The 19,928-nt window shown below is 49.1% G+C and overlaps 2 protein-coding genes across 3 annotated transcripts; both read right to left on the reverse strand.

Moving 5' to 3' along the window:
• Window positions 1–430: 430 nt before the first annotated feature.
• Window positions 431–13,579, reverse strand: TMEM116 (transmembrane protein 116; the record flags this gene model as incomplete). The annotated part of the gene is made up of 12 exons (XM_080355637.1): window positions 431–878; window positions 1,400–1,473; window positions 1,565–1,709; window positions 2,204–2,342; window positions 2,423–2,506; window positions 2,922–2,971; window positions 4,493–4,597; window positions 8,414–8,545; window positions 12,219–12,282; window positions 12,398–12,444; window positions 12,636–12,828; window positions 13,554–13,579. 12 exons carry the CDS (start codon window positions 13,577–13,579, stop codon window positions 678–680), a joined length of 1,260 nt encoding a protein of 419 aa, XP_080211763.1. The 3' UTR covers window positions 431–677.
• ERP29 (endoplasmic reticulum protein 29) lies at window positions 13,199–18,390 on the reverse strand. 2 transcript variants are annotated; one of them, XR_013922972.1, is made up of 4 exons: window positions 18,261–18,390; window positions 16,399–16,537; window positions 13,940–15,254; window positions 13,199–13,279 (listed from the first exon to the last, which is right to left on the reverse strand). XR_013922972.1 is itself a non-coding variant. In XM_080355304.1 (3 exons), exons 1-3 carry the CDS (start codon window positions 18,378–18,380, stop codon window positions 14,752–14,754), a joined length of 762 nt encoding a protein of 253 aa, XP_080211430.1. In that variant the 5' UTR covers window positions 18,381–18,390; the 3' UTR covers window positions 13,308–14,751. The 2 variants fall into 2 exon arrangements, 1 of the variants encoding a protein (XP_080211430.1); XM_080355304.1 differs by lacking the exon at window positions 13,199–13,279 and having other exon boundaries at window positions 13,308–15,254.
• Between the last annotated feature and the right edge of the window lie 1,538 nt (window positions 18,391–19,928).

Genomic DNA, 19,928 nt, shown 5'->3' on the forward strand with positions numbered 1-19,928 from the left:
TCACTTGAGCATTTAGAATACAGACAGATTGGTGCAATGTCCTGCTCACCTGGTTCAGCAGAGATGCTCCACTGGGTCAAAGCAGCTTATTTTTCTGATTATTGTACCTGAGCAAGAGTTGAGATGAAGAACCGAAGGGAAATGTGCAAGAAGTTGAGGTACAGAAGTCAGCACTGATTTTCTTTATGCTACCTTGCTATTCTTCCCTCCTTGCAGCTGGCTGTTAGTGCAGTATGTGTTCTTATTTTTACAGTGAATTAAAAGTCACAGATTGAAAAATATTCACATTTGCTTTACTGTTAATTTGTAATGGCAAATTCTTAGAGAAGTAAAACATCCCTTGACCACCCACCCTCTGAGGAACTGTACCAGATCTTCGAGCTGTTATATACAATTTGCTGCATTTCCAGAGATATTTCCATAAGGAGAAAGTCCGTACTAAAGATTTTTGAAGTGCTTAAAGAATCCATTTACAATCCATACAAACCTGTAAAATAAATAACTGTTCACTGACAGTGTCTGTCCCCGACAGCTCAGGCTCCTCCAGCACTACAGCTGACATTGCTGCTGGCAAGACAGTTCGCAGCAGACAGCCTGACACCAGCCTGGCCGAGGTTGCTAAAACACGATGAGATCTCGATAGGGCGCTGCCTGTTCTCCTTGGACACGGGGACTCATCAGAGCAGGGTGGACGTTGATGCCTCTGCGTCTGGCGGGCTGGTGGGGACCGTGCTGGAGTAGAACTTCTTTTGGGAGCGCAGGAGAGGAGTCTGAGTGTCCACGTCCCGGCAGGCGTTGCGTTTGAGGGAGAGGAAGGTGTGCTGCGTCCAGCCGTACACGACGCAGTTCAGAAGCCCCTGGGAAGCCGCTGTCAGAGCCTGGGAGAGGGACCAGCAGGGAGATCAGGGCTTTCTGGTCAGCCAGCACCACGCAGCTCCCTGCCAGCCCATTGAACCCAGCACATTATGTCAACCCTCCCCCTTCCAGCATTATTTTATCTATCTGCATCCCCATGTGATACAAGAATCTCACAGTTATTTTAATTATCTTTGCTAATTGCTCTCTCAGGCACAGCAAGCAGCTGGACAAGTGTTGCAGAGGAATTGTATTTGGAAACTTGGGTAGAAAGGAAATAAACTAACTGGTTTCTGGGGATCACTTCTAGTCCTATTTTCTACAATTTCCATGGTGCTGTGATTTTGGTTACTGAGACTTTTTCAAGCCTGTGAAAAACAAAACAACTAACAAAGATCTTTGCCAACCAGAAGCATAGATCAGACTTCCAATCTTGGTGCTACAAAGATGCTTTGTCTAGCTGAGATTAGAAGCAGACAAACCCTCATTTTTCTGGTCAACTAGAGAAGGCAAAACATAGGAGATTGCAGAGGAAAACATTTACCTGTAGAATGAGAAGAGCCATGTAGATTTTGCTGTTTGTTGACACTGTCAGCTTCATTATTCCGAGGAGAACAGCTGTGAAAGGGATGGACAAGAGGTTATTGCTTTAACCCCAGGCACTATGTACCAGGAGAATGTTGTGAAAATAACTCAGCTCTCTGCTAACCTGGGGCCCAGCAGCAGAAGAACACGATGGGGTAAAACACCACTCGTTGTTCCACCATCTTAATCATGGCCCATTGCTGATCGCCCAGGAATCCTGTGGAGTTGACGAACCTTTTGTACAAACCTCGGGCTTGACCGAGTATAACCTAAAAAAGAACAAGCATACATCGGTGTTTGTACTTTGTGCACGTGCCCTGATCTGGCTTGTTCATCTAGGGCTGAGTATCCCCTGTTTTTTTAGCCAAAATCCAATTTTAATCTATCAAACCTCTTCACACAACAACGTGCTCCCTGAGGGAGAGCAGCTGTTTTGTAGGTGATCTTTTCTGAAGACTCTGAATTATTTGGGCTCATGTTGACCCATGCAGCATGACTTGTGCTCTGAGCTTTCCCTACCCACTAAATCCTTTTAGGGATGGGTCAACAAGAACACAAGGCTCCAGACGGATTTCTATGGTGGCACAATGCTATTTTCTCTCCCCTCCTACCCCTTCAAAAAGGGAAGCAGCACCACAGTTCTTCTCCTGGCATTGCTTGGCCTCTGGTACCATCTGAACAAAGATGTAAAGCTGAAAAGGGGAAAATGTTCTCTCACTGATCATCTGGTGCAACAGCTAGCTGCGAGGACTGTGCTTCTTACCAGAATGGCTACGATGCTGATCAGAAAGGAAATGAGGAATACCCCGATGCCGTAGAAGTGCATCGCACGGCAGACAGAGCCGCTTAGGGTCTGCGGCTCGTTGCTGGACACGGCTATTTCTGTATGCATCAGGAGGCAGCTGCGGGGAGAAAGGGACAGCCTGAGCTCCTGCCGTGACCCCCGAGCAGCGGGGCTGTTCCAGAGAGGGGTGAAGCTCACCCGTGCTTCTGGCTGAAGTTCTGGTAGCAATTACTGCTGTTGCCCAGGCAAAACACAGGCACCATGAGAAGGAAAGGGATCAAGCTGAGAGGAGAAAGGACAACGGTGCAGTTATTAGTTATTGCCCTGCACTGCTCCCACCCCAATCAAACACTACTTGTTTTTTCTCCTGTCACTATAGAGGACTTAAAAATTGTTTTTATTGACACTGCTCTGGAAGAGTATTTTATCAGCTTTACTAAATTCTGCACTTTCACTCATGCAGGCAGTATATTGGTAAAGGGAGCACTTTCTGAAAAACTACATATAGTTAATGTAGTTATAACTGACTCGGTTGTAGAAAAGCCCTTACATCTGAAACCTCTTCCTCTGAGTTTGTTAGGTCACCCTGCTGTTACTGATGAGCTTTACAGGTTTTAGTAAATCTTGCTTCAAAATAAGTAGGAAGCGGAGATCAACTTGCCAAAACATCACTCTGCCAGAGAGAATTAAATCTTACCTGGACGAGATCGTTGCTATTCGGCCAATGCAACTCGCATAATCTACAACCTGCAAATCCAAAGAGCTTAATTAAATGATGGTTTCCGTACAGCTGCTGGTTCACAGGTACCAGCTCCCAGGGAGCACTGAGCAGCTAAGGGTTCCTCAAACACTGATTAATCCCCAGACTAAGCACAAATGTTTGTTCTCACTTTGGAATGAATTAACACCGCTGAGTTCAATCTGTGCTGATTTGCAACAACCGATGCTTCCAGCCACTTACTGCCTTGTTCTCCTTCACGACTAGAGAATTTGAGAAGGGAACTTGGAACTGGACAAGAAGCAGACACTTGATGAGCTCTCTGGTGTAACTTACTCATTATTTGTACTGCTTATTCACTTAACCTGGCCCTATCGCTCAGAAACTTCATGTTCTGGTGAAGAAATACAGGCAATTTGGAGTGTCCTGGTATCTGCTCCCCAGGAAATGTACTTTGGCAGCCAACATCCACACACCACCTACGACAGCACAACATGGGCACAGTTGTAGTGGTGGGGAATTGCGGCAGGTGGTTTGCGTCCAGCAAGAAGGAAACCAGTCCTGCAAGTGGATCCAAAGCCAAAGGGCAAGAGCCCTTGAAATACAGACTGATCTGCCCAGCCTGCCGCTCCCAAACTGACAGATGGAATATCTGGGACACAAAGTTTGCTGTGCACAGCAAATGCCTGGGGAAGAAAAAGGCCCTATAGAGAAATGGGGCTGATGGGTTCAGTGGGAAGAGCTGCATGAGGAAATTTGTCATCTTGCAGTGATACATGAGGAGCAGGACGGTGGTCACAGCGATGCTGGTGCCTCACTGTTCAGCCAAGTGTGAGGAATCAAACAACTGCAAGTAGAGATTTTGGTCATGCGGTCTGTGAAGTGTTTGTTTAGCCTGCAAGGCCAGAGAGTATTTTTCTGAGTACTATGTCCTTGTTCCTCGGTTCCCAGCGATTACACCAGTTCCCCAAAGGGCTTTTGTAAAGGCCAGTGATGATGAAGTGAGGACTTGGGCACTGTTCACGAAGCCAAATGCTCCTTTTATCACCAGCTCATTTCCGTCACACCTCCTATCTCAAACTCTTACAACACTTACTGACGCTCTGGAATGCTGCATGACACCTGGGAAGGACAGAAATTGTCAGTTCTCAGCTCCAGGTTGTCCAGGCATCCCCTGCTTTCCTGTCCCTTCTGCCACACGCTGGTAGAAGGCAGTGACAGCAACAAACTGGTTACTTGACCAGTACAAACTGCTATTTTTCTAACTGCAGAAAATCTTCATAATACTGAGTCCTGAGCTTTCTCTGCTCAGAGATGTACACTGCCGTTGGGCTTTGCCTGTCTTGCAAGCCTAATGTTCCCTTGAGATCCTAGAGCAGACCTATCTGCAGCTCTGCTGACCTCGGTGGGCAAGAGATGTCAGTTCATGGGGCAGAAGTCTTCAAAGTCCTTGTGGTGAGATCTACTGTCATGTTTCCCCTCCTAAACCCACCACAACCCCACAGTTAGACCTTGACACCCAACAGTTGTTACACATCAGTCCTACTCACCTGGGGGGGCATCCTGTGAAGGTTCTGATTGTATTTCATCCTCAGGTCCATGTACAGGTGCCAGGTGTAGTTGACAGTGTATAGGAAAGAGGCCACGTAGAATATCTGAGAAATACAGACAGAATTTCAGTCCTATAATAACAGTTTCTGTAGCACTTTTAGCTCATTGCTGATGAACCCAGAGCCCGTGGGATGCTAAACAGCGTAGAGGACTGCCAAAGGTGAGGGTTCTTGCACAGCCCCTCTGGCATCGCTACTGGGTTGCACTGGGACACCAACTGGGATGAGGTAGAGAACAAGTTCCCACCTCAGACTGCACAAAGGCAACATCACTTTGGCCCCAAACCAGGGACGGGAGAACTAATGACAGTAGACTGTCTTAAAAATACAAATCTTAGTGACTTGGCTCATTTTTTGGCCCAGATTCTGACAAGAAAGGGTTCAAAAGCACTTGGACCCTCAGTATGCTACATCCATTGGGAAACAATATAGATGCAGCACTTGGATTTGCTTCTCACATAATGAGCTCACTGTACAGTGAATTCACGGAAACAGAAAACAATAGTATATTTAAAGAGGAAAGTGAGGGCAGAAAATATCTGCACTAAGCCTGAGTTAATATCCTAAGAGCCCTTTTCTCTCCATGGGAAAAAGGAGGAAAGAAAAGACACAGAACACTGCTTCACACAAATAGATCCACAGCCCTTGATTCCATCTTGAGATGAGACCAAATATCTAAAATTTCCTATGAAAACCCCAAAGTCTTTCTTGCTTTTGTTTCTGAGTCCCTGATTGCCCCAGGCAGCTGAGCATAAACAGCGCTGCCTAATCAGACTATATCTATGCGTGTGCTGTGTTTGCCACAGGAAACACGTGTTGCGCTGGCCAAGGCAAAGAGGAAGGGCTGGACACGGGAATTTTTCTGTGGATTTGCTATCCTTTGCCAAAGGGGCAAGGAGCACAGGTTTGCCGCCCTGGTACCATCTAAATCCAGGGAAGCAGTCACTAAATAAACTTGGTCTCCTTTACTGTGGTTGCAAAAGTTCTTGACTGAGTCAAGAGGCTGAGTCCAAGGGGCTGCAGCAGGAACACAACAGCGACTTTCCAGCTCGTTAGGCAAGGTTTAATGAGGGTTTGTTGCCCTTCCTCAATTACTTCCAGGGCAAGTGATCAAAACAGTCCACAAAGGTCATTGTCTTGCATTTCAGAATGCTTTAGAGAGGCTCACAAAATGTCAGCGCTGCCTTCTTTTTTGGAAGGGGGAACCAAAAGCCACTTGTGAAGTTGGCAGCAGAAAGGGAAGGGAGCTCTGTGCTCCTGAGCCGCAGCTTCGGGGCTGTGCACAGCCCTGCGCTGCTCACCATGCGGAGATGAAGCAGGGGCTGGGGGACACGAGAGCCCCTCATTATAACACTCGGGTGGCTCCCATTGTGCTCAGCAGGATGAGCTGCCAGGACGTTATTAGGCCACTGGAACTGAACTGGAAGAATGTGGGGGAATTGTGCCATTATAACCACAATCTCTGTTCTGGACTTCATTATTGTAATGCAAATGCAAGGCAGGGAGGAGGAGAGAACAAAGTCAAGGGACAGCAGAAGGGAGCAGTATTTACATTTAACATCAACAAAGAGTCTGGGGCTGGAACAGGGAAAGTCCAAGAAATAAAACAATCTCCTTTACGACATGGGATGGATGTTAGGGGAGTTCCATCTGCTGCAACGTCAGCCCTTGGTGATAAAGTTGTGGTAAACGGGCTGCATAATGCAAAGTATCGTCCTGCTCCTAAGGCAATCCCTTGAGACAACCATGGCACATGGACTGTGGTGTGAGTCTCTGCCCTCTGCAAACCCCATTGAGCAGTCCTGGGCCTGGCATCACCCTTGTCCTTCCGTGTGTTTTACAGCTTTAGGTGTTTGCGTGTAAAGAAACCGCACGTCTTTATGAGACACTCAGGAATGCCTACCCTTGTGCGACTTCTCCGCTCAGCACAGGCAGAGCGGGGCCAGGAGACATGAAGCCATTTACTGCGGTCACAGATCCCTTCTGCTCCACAGCTGCTGCTGGTTAAACCTGTTACCAGCTCCTATTTACGCACAAGGTGTTCCCACCACGCAAGGGCATTGCTGGGGTGTTGAGTAAGGAGGTGTCCTGCACCATGTCACATGCGGGCACCGTTGCTATGGCAAGTGCTCCGTTTGTTTTAATTTCTTCTAGAGCAAACAGCAGCGACAGCTCTTGCCAGGTACAAGCCGGCTCTGCTACTATGGCAATTCTTCTGCCGGGGATGGTCTGCCGCTGGCACACAGGAAAGAAGCCCAAAAACCCTATGGCTGAGATCGGGTTGTGGCAGACACGCCACCACAGCACCCTGAGAGTCCCCCGTGGGCCTGGGGCAAAGGCAAGTCCTGCAAGGACTCGTCCAAGGCCAGCTTTGCCTTTCCCAGTGTGAAAGGAAAGATTCCCACCTTGTCCCCATCCCTTGCTGGTGTCCCCAAGAAGCATGGCCACAGGCTGGAAAAGCAAGGGCAGAAAAGAGCCAGAAATGCACAGGAGAATAGCGTCTCCGCTGAGAAACGATGGTGTATTGTCTATATCCAACCTGTCTTCTCCAGGCCATAAAAAGATCACACCAGCATTAAGAACTGTCCCCCAGGCAAAGCCGCAAGGGAAACAGCTCAGAAACACCCTCAGTCCTGCAGGCTCCTTCTACTTTCCAGCCTCTCCCAAGGTCTTGTTTTCCCCTGTACCATCATCTAAAAAACATCTTTGATATTGTTCTGCATCATTCCCAAGTGGCCAGGTTACCCACACGCCACTGTTTCCTCTCTCAAAGCAAACATATTGCGGCTCTTCCACAGCAGCACAGGGGAGCTGGAGAAACCAGCAATAAGCCAGGAGTGGAACAGCTGCTCTCACCATCAGGAGTATTATGGTTTTACCCACAAGAACAGCTGTTGAAACAGCCCTGGGCTGCAGTCACCCATCCCCAGACACACCACAGCATGAACACTTCCATATCGTACGCTCAGCTACTTCTCTGCCCTCCCCGAGGTACATGGAAGCCTCTCTGGCTTCAGCTGCAGCTGCTCGAGCCCACACAACACACATCAAAGCTCCCGATAGCCACTTGCCTTCCCAGCCACGTTTTTGTGGGTCCTTTAAAAGAAAATTATTAAGCCCCAAAATCACCGCTTGCGAACCACCGCTCTGGCCCAAGCTTGGCTGTATTCTGCAGAGTTTTTTGAGAGCAGTGATTTGCAAAGCCTAACGCTGAAATTTGAACTCAGCGAGACAAAAGCAAACAGTCAGGAAAACGGTATTTCACACACTTCGCTCCAATTAGTCTCCAGCACATGGAATCAGCTGGAAAGCAGCCGAATTGCTGGGGCGCAGGGCTAAGCTTGCGCTGACAGAGCAGCCCCTGAGCATCCTTGGGCTTGTTTGAGAGAGGACAGGGCCAGGTCAGCAAGAGCAGGGCTGTTTATCTGAGTAAGGTTGCAAGTCTGAGCTCAAGCGAATCGCAGAATGCGTCTATTCCTGCCCAGGATGGAGGAAGCACGAAGAGGAATAGAAAAGCTGCCGTGTGAGAGGCAGAGATCATCGTTGGCACGGGTCCAACAGGAAACAGATTAAGATCCATCTACTCACTTTACAGAAGCAACCCGAACACAGCAGCTACAAAATCCCTTGCTCTCCTTGCCTTCCTCATCACCCCTCACAAACCAGATGTACCTAAACCCAAGTATCGTTATCTCCATTCTACACATAAGGCGAAGAGATCTGATAAGTCAAGTTCACACGGGGAACCTCTGCCAAAGCCCATCTAGAAACAGTCCCCCACGGCCACACTAATCACCAGCGAGGCTAATTACGGTGAAGGGTGCACAGAACAGCATGACCGGTGATGTCAAGGCTACTCACTTGTCCCGTCGCTTGCAGGTTATAGCAGATCAGATCCTGCTTGGAGGTCGGTGTGCTATAGAGGAGCGCTCCGGTGAGCCAGCACATGCCCAGGAACAGGTCAGAGAGGCTCAGGTAGAAAAGAGGACGAACCTGGGAAAAGCGAAATGGGTCAGCAGGTCTCAATAATGGTCACAATGCTCCCACGACCACCTGCAGCAGTAGCTTTACCCCGTCACCTCAATGTGCTTTTGTTCCCCAGCTCTTCTAGGAGGGCAGCTCTCCTTGCACACAAAACCCAGCCTGATTCTTGCTCTCAGTTGTTTCAATGCAAATACCACACTCTAAACACTCTTTCTGCCACCAGCAACACCCCAGGATCCAAGAGCAGCACCAACTCTTACAGAAAATATCTCAAAGGTCCAGAATGGAACAGTTTGCAGAATGGAACAGTTTGGCAGGTAGAAGTGAAATTTGTTAAATCAACTGATAGAGAAATCAAACCCTTCTTCACGTTGAAATAACTCGAAACGGACATTTTTCCTACGTGCTTCATGTCACTTCAGTTGGTGACTAAGGCTGAATCTATTTGACATGCCAGATTGATTTTCGCTATGAGTGTCTCTGCTGCACGCTGCATCTTGGTGGAACAGAGTCGCGTCTCGAACGGCAGTTTCCAGCCCATTTCCAGTTTGCATGTACTGGCCAGAAGGACTGTAAGCACTGTAAGAAAACATTTGTGCAGAATTCTGGCCAACATTTTCCTTTTGCATGGGAGAGCGCACGCTCTGGAAAAGCAGCCTAATTATCTAGATTCTTAATTATAGTCTTTGGTGCCTAATTTTCAGCATCCTGGAGAGAAAATGACAGCTTTTTTTTTTTCTCCCTACAGGAAACTATAATGCTAAACACAGCATGGAAACATGTCAGGAGGCTTTAAGATTTTCTTTTTTTCATGGAACTGAGCTTTTGGTGCAATTTGCCTCAATATTGTCCTTTAAGTAAATGTTTGCCACCCATTGCATTGTGTGATACTTGTCTTGTTCCCGTGAGCAATGAGAAAGAGCTTAGTAAGATTGACAAGTGTAAGGTACATCTGATTGAACCAGACCTGTCCTTACGCCATAGTTTAAGAGGATCTGCCTGGGGTCTCCCTGGGCCCCCCACATGGCAGGTCCTCTGCTTTCCACAGGATTTATCTCCTCCAACATCCTTGTACCTCCAGTTCCGTATTCGTACCATCCAACCCAGCAACATGGCAAATCAAACTGCTGTTGCTAGCAAAATATCTGGAGCTAGTTAGTATCTCAACGCATTTATAAATGCCTTTTTTAATTAGGATTTTCCTTGCTGGTGCGGAATTGAAGCCCTGGCAGGAGGATGTAGGCATGACAAGCTGGGGATGTGGTCCAGCTTGCGAGCAGGGCAGGTTAAAACCAAACAGCTCCGAAATAAGGTAAGAAACAATCGAACAGGTGACCCTTTTCTCTAGCAACAAGTGTTCTTGAGGCGAGGCACCACTGTGTGGTTGAGGAGCTATTTTGGCACGGACCTAAATAAAGCAGGTGACATAGTGGTAAGTGAAAAGTGGCATGGTTCTTCCTTGCAAAAGGGACAAGAAAAAGCCCAAACAAACAGTATTTATAAAACAGAGGAAGGGAATGTAAAGATGTAAGGATTCAGACGAGCTACCAGGCTGGATTTAGGTCTGTCTGCCCATGGCTCAGGGACATCTGCCTGCACAGAACCTGTCAACATGACAGGGGAAATTCTTTGTTCTTTGCTTGCCATCATGTCATTGGAATGATTTAGCTCAGGCTGAAGAGTTTTATTGAACCCCCAGAGACAGAAAACAAGCTTCAAGAATGCAATATTTGATTTCCTGGGCTGGGGGCAGGAGGGGAAGTGTTTATAACATTGTTCTCCTCCCAGCCTCCAGAGCTGTTTATTTTTAAACATTTTAACTCTGAAGCCTCATGACTCAGGGAATAAGCTGTTTGTGGCAAGCTTTGGTATGGATCTCTTCCAGCCCCTTTGTTTACAAATTTCCACTTAAGACCAGAAACACAGGGACAAGGCGATGGGGAAGTCACTGAAGATTTTGCTGCTTTTGAAACACCAGTAACAGATCTCCCCTGGCAGCAGAACAAGAGCCTGGAAGCCTGATGGAGACGAGTTGCTCCAGCTGGTATTCATCCCTCCTATTTGGATTTGCAGAAATAATCTGAGCAGAAACATCTGGACTCCCTCGAGCAGGAAGGGTCCATCTGTGACCTGTAGCCATGTGTACAGCTCCCAAGCCACGGCCACATCATATGACTAATAAATAGCAAACAGACTCGCATCCACGGGAGTAAAGGGGCCAAGGCTGCTGAGTCACACTGGCCAAATCTGGCTCTGTGTCACACCAGAGATGAGGACCCCAGGAAGAACCATATCTGGAGCTCCCCAGGTGCAGGAGATGCAACACAAGGAGCCTTTGATGTGCACCTTGTGCAGCACGAGCTCAGGCAGGTTTTCCATCCCAGCACGAAGGTGAAGTCCCAGCTTTCCTTCCTTCCTAGGAATGCACAGAGTTCTCTACAGCTCATTCTCCACATGCCGGGCAGAGCGTTTCCAGGAGGTTGGCTGCCGGGGAGCAAGGCTGCCCTGCATGTTGTAAGGGTTGCAAATTTGCCCTGCAAACCTGGAGTCGTTCTCCTCCTCACCTTGCTTCAGCTTGACTGCACGTCTTCCTTTTCTAGGGATCACTCCCTGCAAGCCCTGTTCTCTGGGCTGCAGATCAAACCCATGACGCATGAAGAACATTAAAGACAAGGGAAGGACAAATAGAGCTTTGTCACAACCCAGCTGCCAGCTCTACTGTCCTATTGCTCTTAGCAGTAACCTGTCATCTGTGTGCTGCACAGACTGGGCTGCCAGACATCTGCAAATCCTGGGCAAGGAACCCCAGCTTCACACAGGTCAGCTCCATGCACTGCCTCCGATAAGTCTTAGACAGACAGAGGGACTTGTATGGGGACAACAAAAGCCCGGCAGGCTTGGGATGGAGCTCCGCAGTGACTGCACGTGCCAGCCCCCTTCATGGCACGTCTGATATATCCCAGATACAAGGCGCTCCCTGCACACACGACCTGCACTGATGCGCTCGGGATGTGCCAGGCACTGCATTCACGTCAGATCTGCACTACATGTGTGCACAGTCACACTCGAGGGACGTTTGCACCCAAGTCCTGCTGCTTCAGCATCAGAAATGCTCACGGCTCCTGTGCCTGCCATGGCAAATCTTCCAAAGCCCAACAGCAGAGCCCAGCACAACAAACTGGTTTCTTTTTGTCTAAACTTTGCAGCATCATTGAGTTGTACCGGTTTTAGTAGTGCACCTGCCTGGAAAAATTGCTCAGAAATACCCAAAGACGAACACTTGTAAATACATTTCCTGCAGGGGCATCTCTAATTTGCACTTCAGCAGCTTTCTATACAGCTCCTCAGCTCTCCAGGCATTTTGACCCACAGAGGAGGACACGCTAACAGATCCTTGTTCCCAAGATGTGTCTGAACAACTAGAGGACTTAAGGAACCTGCCTCCCCCCACGTGGGTGCAGTTCAATGTTAGTTCCTTCAACTCGTATCACATAAAAACCACCAAACTCTCAGCAAGCCCTTTCCCTCCCAGCTGTTAAACGAGGTTTAACCACATAAGCCTAAGACCTGCAGTTGCTCCTAGCAGAGCACCTGACCTGCGCAGGACGTTGCTACATGCACAACCCATCTGCAAGATCCCAACACCTTAATTTAGGGAGGGAAACCGGGGCGCAGACCTTACCTCAGGGGACCGTACTGCATTTTGAAAGACAGCGTAGGCAATAATTGAGCTGGAACCTATAACACTGAGAAAACAAAGCACAGGTTGGACCAGGCGCACATCTGCCTCGATTTCTCATTTTCTGGAGGAAGGTGTCGTTGCAACAGTAACTCCATCCCGGGTGTAGCAGCGCGCTGTACCTGAGCATGGCCATGGTGAACTGGATCCACTGCAGAGCCGAGTAGACCTGGGGAGAAGGGCAGCTGTGAGCTCGGCGTGGGACTCCCACGGACATGCGGGTGGGGAGTGACCGGAGCCCTGGGCCGGGGGGTGCCGGTCCCAGCCCGCCGGAGCGGGGCAGGCACAGCTGGTGCGAAGGGGAGCGCACGGAGGGGACGGGCCGGTCCCGGGGTCCCGGTGCCGGCGGGGCTCGCTCACCTCCTGCCAGCCCCCGTCCAGCCGGGCCGCCTCCGCCGGGAGGGCCATGGGTCTCCGCCGCCGCCGCCGCACCGCTCCCGGGGCTGCGGGCACCGCCCGCGCTCCGCCTCGGGGCCACTCCTCGCCCGGCCCGCCCCGGGCCCGGCCCCCGGGGAGCAGCGGAGCCCGGGGAGGCCGCGCCTCCGCGCATCCCCTGCGGGGTGCAGAGTCCGACCCAGCCCCGGCGGGAGCGCTCGGCGGAGACCCCCCGGGTGAACCCCGCGGGTGCGGGACCACCCGCCCTGGCCACGCCTCTTGGTGACGTCAGGGGGCGCGCGCGGGTGGCGGGAGCAGCGCCTGTGAGGGGGCGCGAGGGGCGCTCGGCCTCAGCGCCTCGAAGGCTCCGGGCGTCTCCTCAGCAGCCGGGCGGGAAGCGTCTTCACACAGGACTGGTGCTGACCCCACAAAGGCCGCCCAGCTCGGGGCCCTTCCTCTTCCTCTCCTAAGGAGAGGGCGCTGGACCTGAGGGACACCCTCCCACCATCGTGTGAACCCCTCACCTGCGGGATCCCTTCTGCTTCTGGGTGGCGTCGTCTGGTAATCAGCCTTCGCCTCTGGCCACAAAACCAGCAGCAGTTTCGCAAGAAAGCAGTTTTAAGAAGCAGCTATTAATTGGAACATTTTTTTAATTATTATAGCATTATTAATACATTTTATCTTGCAGCATTATCTGCTCCTTGTACCCACTGCAGGATTCAAAAGGCAGCAAAGCTCCCACAGAAATCAGGTTTGCTTGGCTTAAAGCGTAGTCCTAAGGTAAAACACACAGGTGTCTCTTTTCAACTCTGCACAACCCTGATCAGGAATACATCTTCCAGCGGCCACCGGAATTCCACACAGCGCGAACAGCACAGGCGGTATCAAATTCTGAGGACTGACCTGATCTCTGGGCCAGGTATCGCCATTAAAACTATAAAAACGGGGCTTCTAAGGGCACAAATGCCTCAGCTTCCTGCTTCAAGACCTTGAATATTTAAAACTACCAAAAGCTGATGAAGCTTTAGTTTGACAGTGTCAATCGCTTCTGAAGATGAGACTGGAGAAAATAGTTTATGTTAACTATGGCTTGAGACTTTCAGATGTCCTTATTGGTCTCGCCCTTATTTTTTTTTTTTATCATTTAAGTTGGACAAGCCCTTTCAGATCATCAAGTCCAATTGAAACCTCACATAGCCAAGTCTGAACCAGGGAAATGAAGCTTGGATGGGAACGACAGGCAAAACGCATAGGCATTGCATGTGCTCTTCAGCCATAAGAAAACTCACCCAAATTTATCTCACCAGCGTCTGAAAAACCATGTTTTTGCGGAACATGGCGGGTCTAAGTGTAACAGCACTTCAAGGAGACTCTGCCCTTGCTCAGGGCTCAAATCACTTGCTCTGTCACGGTGTCACAAAGGATTTCAGGAGAATGTTTGCTGAAATGGCTGCTCTGGCCAGATGAGGAGCAAGTTCTGATACATGGAGGATTGGTCTCGACTACGCCTGCTGCCAGCATTTGGCCAATACCCAAGGCAAACAGGGACAGGAGCCATGGAAGAAGGCAGAAAAAGGAAACCCCAGGTCTCTCAGTAAACAACAGGTAAGGGGAACAAGACTCAGAGAAGGAAGTAGTTTTCCCTACTGGGAAAACAAAAGGTGGGAAGAGGGGTAGGTTAAAAAGCATAAAACTCAAGGACACTAAGAACAGGGAAAGGGGGAGATGTGAGGGGCACCCGATCTGTACCTTTTACATGTAAAATGGAATGTGAGACTGAATTTTGTTGTTTGCCAGGGAACAGATGTAAAAACCACCAGGAATATGCTTCGGGCCAATCTAGTGCTTTTTTGGTTTTGGTCTGCTTTAACACTGTTATTGAATAGTATGACACAATACTGGTGTCTTGCTTTAAGGTGATTTTTTCCAACATTTATAATACTGTGTTTTTAAGGAATGTCTTCCTCTTCATCTTCTAATCTTAGAATGCCAGAAGGAAATCTGCTGCTCTCTTGAAGTCAGCGGGAAGTTTGCTTGCATAAGGAGAACTGGTTAGGACTCTTGACAGTGTTTCACAGCTTGTACAAAGTTCTCCAACAGATTAGAGCTCATCTTTTTCATTGTTCTTCTTCAGGAAAGAAGCAAGGATATTGAGGCTTTTCTGGAGCTCCTCCTTTTTCCCATCACTCATTTTGTTCTTCTCGATCAGTTTTGTGATTCGGACGACTTCATTAGCAGCAAACTCTTCTCCCTGCTCCAGTATCTTGCTCATGATTTTCAAGTATTGTTCAGCTGACTTCTTCTCAGTTTCTTTTGCTTTCTCTAAACTCTCTTGCCCCTTTTTCAGGAGGGACTGGCGTTCTGATTTCTCAGCGGTGCTCACAAACTTGCTGGCCAGCATGTCGTACTCTTTGAGGCAGCCTGGCATCCCCAGATAGATGCCGTTACTCTTCAGCCAGCGCTGAATAGCCCCGGCCTTGATGTGGCCACTGTAAGGTAACGGATTGTCAAAGTCACCATCCTGGAACAAGTAAAAAATAGGGAACTTTTCCTTATCCAGCTTGTACTTTTCTCCCAGCTCAGTGTTCAGTTTATCACCATAATCTGTCAAGAGAGAAACACAGAAGAGCATGGTACATTAATTAAAAAAAAAAAAAAATTAGGATTCTCTCCTTACAAACTGATAAATATTTATCTCCAGAGTTTCCACACTTCCTAACAACCTCTTTGCCAGGAAATGCCACACACTGAAACAAAAGCACCCCAGAAAAATTACTTCTGCAAGGCAAAAAACCCATCATTACATTTTCCAAAGAAAAAATACAGGATTCTAATGATGCTTTGCTAGGACTGTGATAGCATAAGACATCAGCAGGACCTCCACGTACAAACCCTGTCCTCCTTATAGGAGATTAATAGCCATTTTCCCCCCTGTTTTGCTCTGTCCATTTATTTTATTTGATCTTACAGTGAAATGGATTTTTTTCCAGATCCATGTGCAGAGAGTGTACACTCACACATTTTAGTTCTGACAGCATCCTCAGCTAAAAGATATTTTCTCACCTCACATAAATTGCATTTATTCTTGAGGACATAAAACATAACTTACAGAGATTTCAGTTATGCTACTTAGCTAATCCTTGTGTATTTAGAGATGTCAGCGTGGGTGCAACTTCCCAGTTTGACAATTCCTGCAAGCCTAAATTCTAAATTCTACCTACTAAGCAAGAGTAAGGTGATAGCAATCCATTCTTCACCGTTCTTTTCTTAAAGCTGGTTATAAGAACATCAAGTTACACTAGCCACAGCGCAATGACCACTTTCTGTGCTTTACCAGCAATAAACGGAGGGTATGCTACCAATAATTAATCATACCACATTTGCTTTGTTTGACCAGGCTTGTGGTTAAAGCATGATTCTTGTGAGGCCTTTTTCCTAAAAATGGATGAAAAGGCCTCTCTCAGCAAAGAAATTGAAAAAAAAGAGACAGAAAGTGCTGCGAGGGAGGAGGGTGGCATCCAGTTGAGCAGCGTGGGCTGACTCGCTTCATTAAGCAGCCGAAAGAGATAAGCAGCGCTCCCACGCTGCCGGCACCACCACAGCGACCAGCCGAGCAGGAGCTTTGGTCTGAAAGGGCCAGGCCCATCTCGGTTCTCACTATCAGAACTACCTCAGAGCTTATTTTCATTCAAAATGGTAGTGCATTTTATTTCCTCCACATCAACCTGTACTGTCCAGAGCTCCTCACCTGATATTCCCACTTCAGCCACCAGAAGATCTTCACTGGAGCCTGAGCTCTCTGCCAGTTTTTTAAACTCATCCTGTTTCTCACCGTATGGATATTGTGTATCAAATTTCACCAGGACAAATTTATGCTTTGGAATTACCTAAAACAAGAAGGAAAAAAGCAGACAAAACTTTAGCATTTCAGGCTTGAGTAATCTATAAGTCACCTAAGGTTGCTTTAGGTTGTTCTTCTTTTCCTGTGCAATGAGTAGATGCAGAGGGAGAATGGAAATTTTATAATTATGGCCTTTCAAAAATGACTCACTGCAGTGTGGAGGAAAGACTGAGCTTTGGGTGTACGGATTCCTACAGCAGATGATGAAGATGGTACATGGTGGGTTTAGGGGATCTGATAATGCCTTTAATTATACGTGACTTGTTTACTGTAAATCTGATTAGCATCTTGGCAGAAAACCAGCTAAACCATTTCCAGTGGGACAGTAAGAGGACAGAGGCCAAAGCTCGTGTCGTTCTGAAGCGTCCCAAGCAGGAGAACTGGTGTTTTAACTGATTCCTCTTTGCTTGTGCCGTTGCTTTTGAGTTTTGCTCTGCTTGGATGATGCTGTTTCAAATGAGCTTAGAAATGGAGCCTGTCACCTGTTTTGCGATCCTTTTTTCTCCCTCCAGGAGAAGACCTTGCAAAATCTTTTTCTAGCGAACAGGGCCAGGTTGCAACACAGGTCCCCACCTACCAAGCGCCCTGCAAGCACTGATCACTTTATTTACTGTGCTGGTGAGAAGGGAACATGGCAGGTGTTACAGCTTTGATATTTCTGCTTGTCTTTTAAAGCCCCTTCTGCCAATTACTTCAAATTCTTCTCATTGCAGAAGAGCTGGAAGCTCCTAAGGGTTATACAATGCTATAGTGTTTAAACATCAAAAATAGTTTGTGACAGCAGAAAAATCAAGCGGGGGGCTGGCGTGTGGCATGAACTATTTGCTCACGCCTCAGCAGTTTGTTTAGGGCAGACACTTTTCAAAGAGCTCAGCTGACTGTTGTCTCTTCAGCTCACGCTGCTACAGCGCACGCTTTAATCCCACCGTACGGTGATTGCCTTTCCACCAGCCTCTCATCATCTTGCCTCAAGCCACCCCTGCCACAGCCTGGCTGGTACTGGAATAAAAATCCTGCCATGCTATCGGCAGGCGCCTTCATTTCAAAGTCGTTTAGTGGAAGAAAAAAACTGCGAGACCTCAGTCTGTCAGCAGCCTGTTGCTTTCTGTTCCATGAACAAAAAAGTGAAACCGGCCCAGGCAGAGAGCGCTCAGCGCCCCGACTCCCTCCCCTGCACAGTCCTGCCCTCGGTCACCGGCACAGGCAAGCCAGGAGCGAGGCAACAGCGGCTCTTCGGCTCTCTGACTGGAGCCACGGGGAGCCGGCCCGGCGCTGGGCCCAGGAGCTGCGGCGGCAGCCGGACCTCGCCCCGCCGGTGCCGCCGGCCGGGCTGAACCGAACCGGGCCGGGCCCCCGCGCCCCCGGCTGCAGCGCTGCCCCGGCGGCCCGGCTCCACTTGGACCGCGCCGATTGGCTGCCCGCCGCGGCTGCCGCTCTTCTATTGGCTGCTCCGCGGCGGGCCCGCCGCCTCAGCCATTCCGCCCCGAGCGCTCCCCCGCGCCGGTGGCCGTAGTGGGGGGGCGGCTCCGCGGAGGTTCCGCGCCCGCAGCCCGCTCCGCGCCTCCGAGCCCCCGCGACCGCCTCCCCAACCCTCCGGGGCCGCCCGCCTGTTGCTGCGGCAGCCGCGACCGTGCACATGGCTGGAGCGACCGTCCGCCCCTCCTCCAGCACCCCACCGGGCCCGGCAGCGCCCGCCGAGTGGGCCGTACCTTGTAGAAGGTGATGGTGTCGAGAGGCACGGAGCCCTTGGTGTGCAGCGCACTGCCGCCGGGCAGCGCCAGGCCGAGCAGGCAGAGGAGCAGGGAGCCGGCGGCGGCCGCCGCAGCCATGGCGGAGCGCGGAGGGAGCGGGGCTGCCGGGGCCACGTGACCGCGCGGAGAGCCGGCCGCCGCCGGGGGCTCGCCCCGCCCCGCCAGGCGCGGCCCGGCTTCCACGCCGCGCGTGGCACGAGCGGGCAGGGCGCACGGGCAGCCCCTTCCCGCGGTGGGCAGCACTCGGCAGTGCTGCTGCTGCAGCCAGGAAAATGAAGTAGGAAGGGGCAGTTTCCAGCAGCAAACACAGAGCGTGAAGGCAGGCAAGAGGGCAGAATGCAGGATCCGGCCTTCCAGGACAGGCTGCAGCACAGGGAGAGGAGAGATATTCATAAACAAATATAAATATACGTGTGTATATGTATATACATACATTAATATGCAGCAGCAGGCCAGAGATGGTGGCAACAGCCCTCTCCCAGACTTCAGTCATATACTGTCAGCACCAAAAATCAGGATGAAGTACAAGCAAGTGATGCAGAAAGCCTAAACAGCAGACTGTAGATGTTCCTGTCAGAGCAGACACATCCACTCCCTTCCCCCCAGGACACATCATTCAAACCCCAACTGCAGCTGGAAAGCAAAGAGCATTTCCCCCTGCCTCCTTCCATCGTCCCTCCTTGCAGGTAACTTGATTTTCTGCTTGCTCTGCACCAGGATAATCTGTCTTCACCAAGGGACTGACAAAGCTAGACAGAGTAGGTGAGCAATTCAGTCCCTTCCAGGCCATCTAGACAGAAAAACGAAAGAGGCAGCAATACCGATTTGTAATGAAACTGACTTTTATATAAATTATAAACCCATCCAGTTTAAAGCAGATCATTTGCAGTTGTGTCACTTAAATTCATAGAAGGCTGAGGCATACATATCTTCTACAGTCATAAATTAACAATGAATAATCAAGGAAGAGAAAGTTCAGATAAGGCTGCAGATACAACACAAAAATCCTCTCTAAGATTACTAGCGGTTAAAATAAAGTCATGATTATCAATGATTGCAAAATATAAATGCAATTTTTGAACAGTTAAAAAGTACAAAATAAATTGGGCAACACAAACAGGCATTGTACATTTTGTCCTGTATGTAGACAAAGCAGGGAAGGACTTCTGACCTTTATCTACATTAGATATCAATTTTAAGCAAAGAGTTGAGGAATTCTGTAAAAGGATCGTGGCTCATGATCCCAGTAGTATAAAATCAGTATTTTTTCAGTCTGTAAACAGTAGTCTTGGTAGCTTCTTCTAGGTCTGTTTTTCAATTCATCGGAAAAAAAATCCCAAAACAAACAAACAAAAATCCCAAGAGTGGAAAAGGGAGAACAGCAGCAATGGGTTATAGCTTCAATTTCTTATCGGGTCCCTGTGGGACATATTCCGGAGGGGAAATGCTCTTTTGTAAGAAATATACAATATATTTAACTGTACACAATTTATATGGGGAGAGAAATTCTCCCTCAATCACACTCCCAGTACAGTCATTTTTGTACACCATCTGCTCCTAGAGACAAAGCACCACTTGTGAAGAGATGGCACCTAGTTTTACAAAATACTGAGTAATCCAAAAATT

The sequence above is a fragment of the Nesoenas mayeri genome (assembly GCF_963082525.1).
Source record: "Nesoenas mayeri genome assembly, chromosome: 17".
NCBI lineage: Eukaryota > Metazoa > Chordata > Aves > Columbiformes > Columbidae > Nesoenas > Nesoenas mayeri.

Coding starts and splice junctions, on each gene's coding strand:
- ERP29 (XM_080355304.1), bottom strand. CDS start 18,380: ATGGCTGCGGCGGCCGCCGCCGGCTCCCTGCTCCTCTGCCTGCTCGGC. Junction 16,538..18,260: donor ACACCATCACCTTCTACAAG/GTACGGCCCACT, acceptor TTCTTGTTTTAG/GTAATTCCAAAGCATAAATT. Junction 15,255..16,398: donor GGCTGAAGTGGGAATATCAG/GTGAGGAGCTCT, acceptor CTCTCTTGACAG/ATTATGGTGATAAACTGAAC.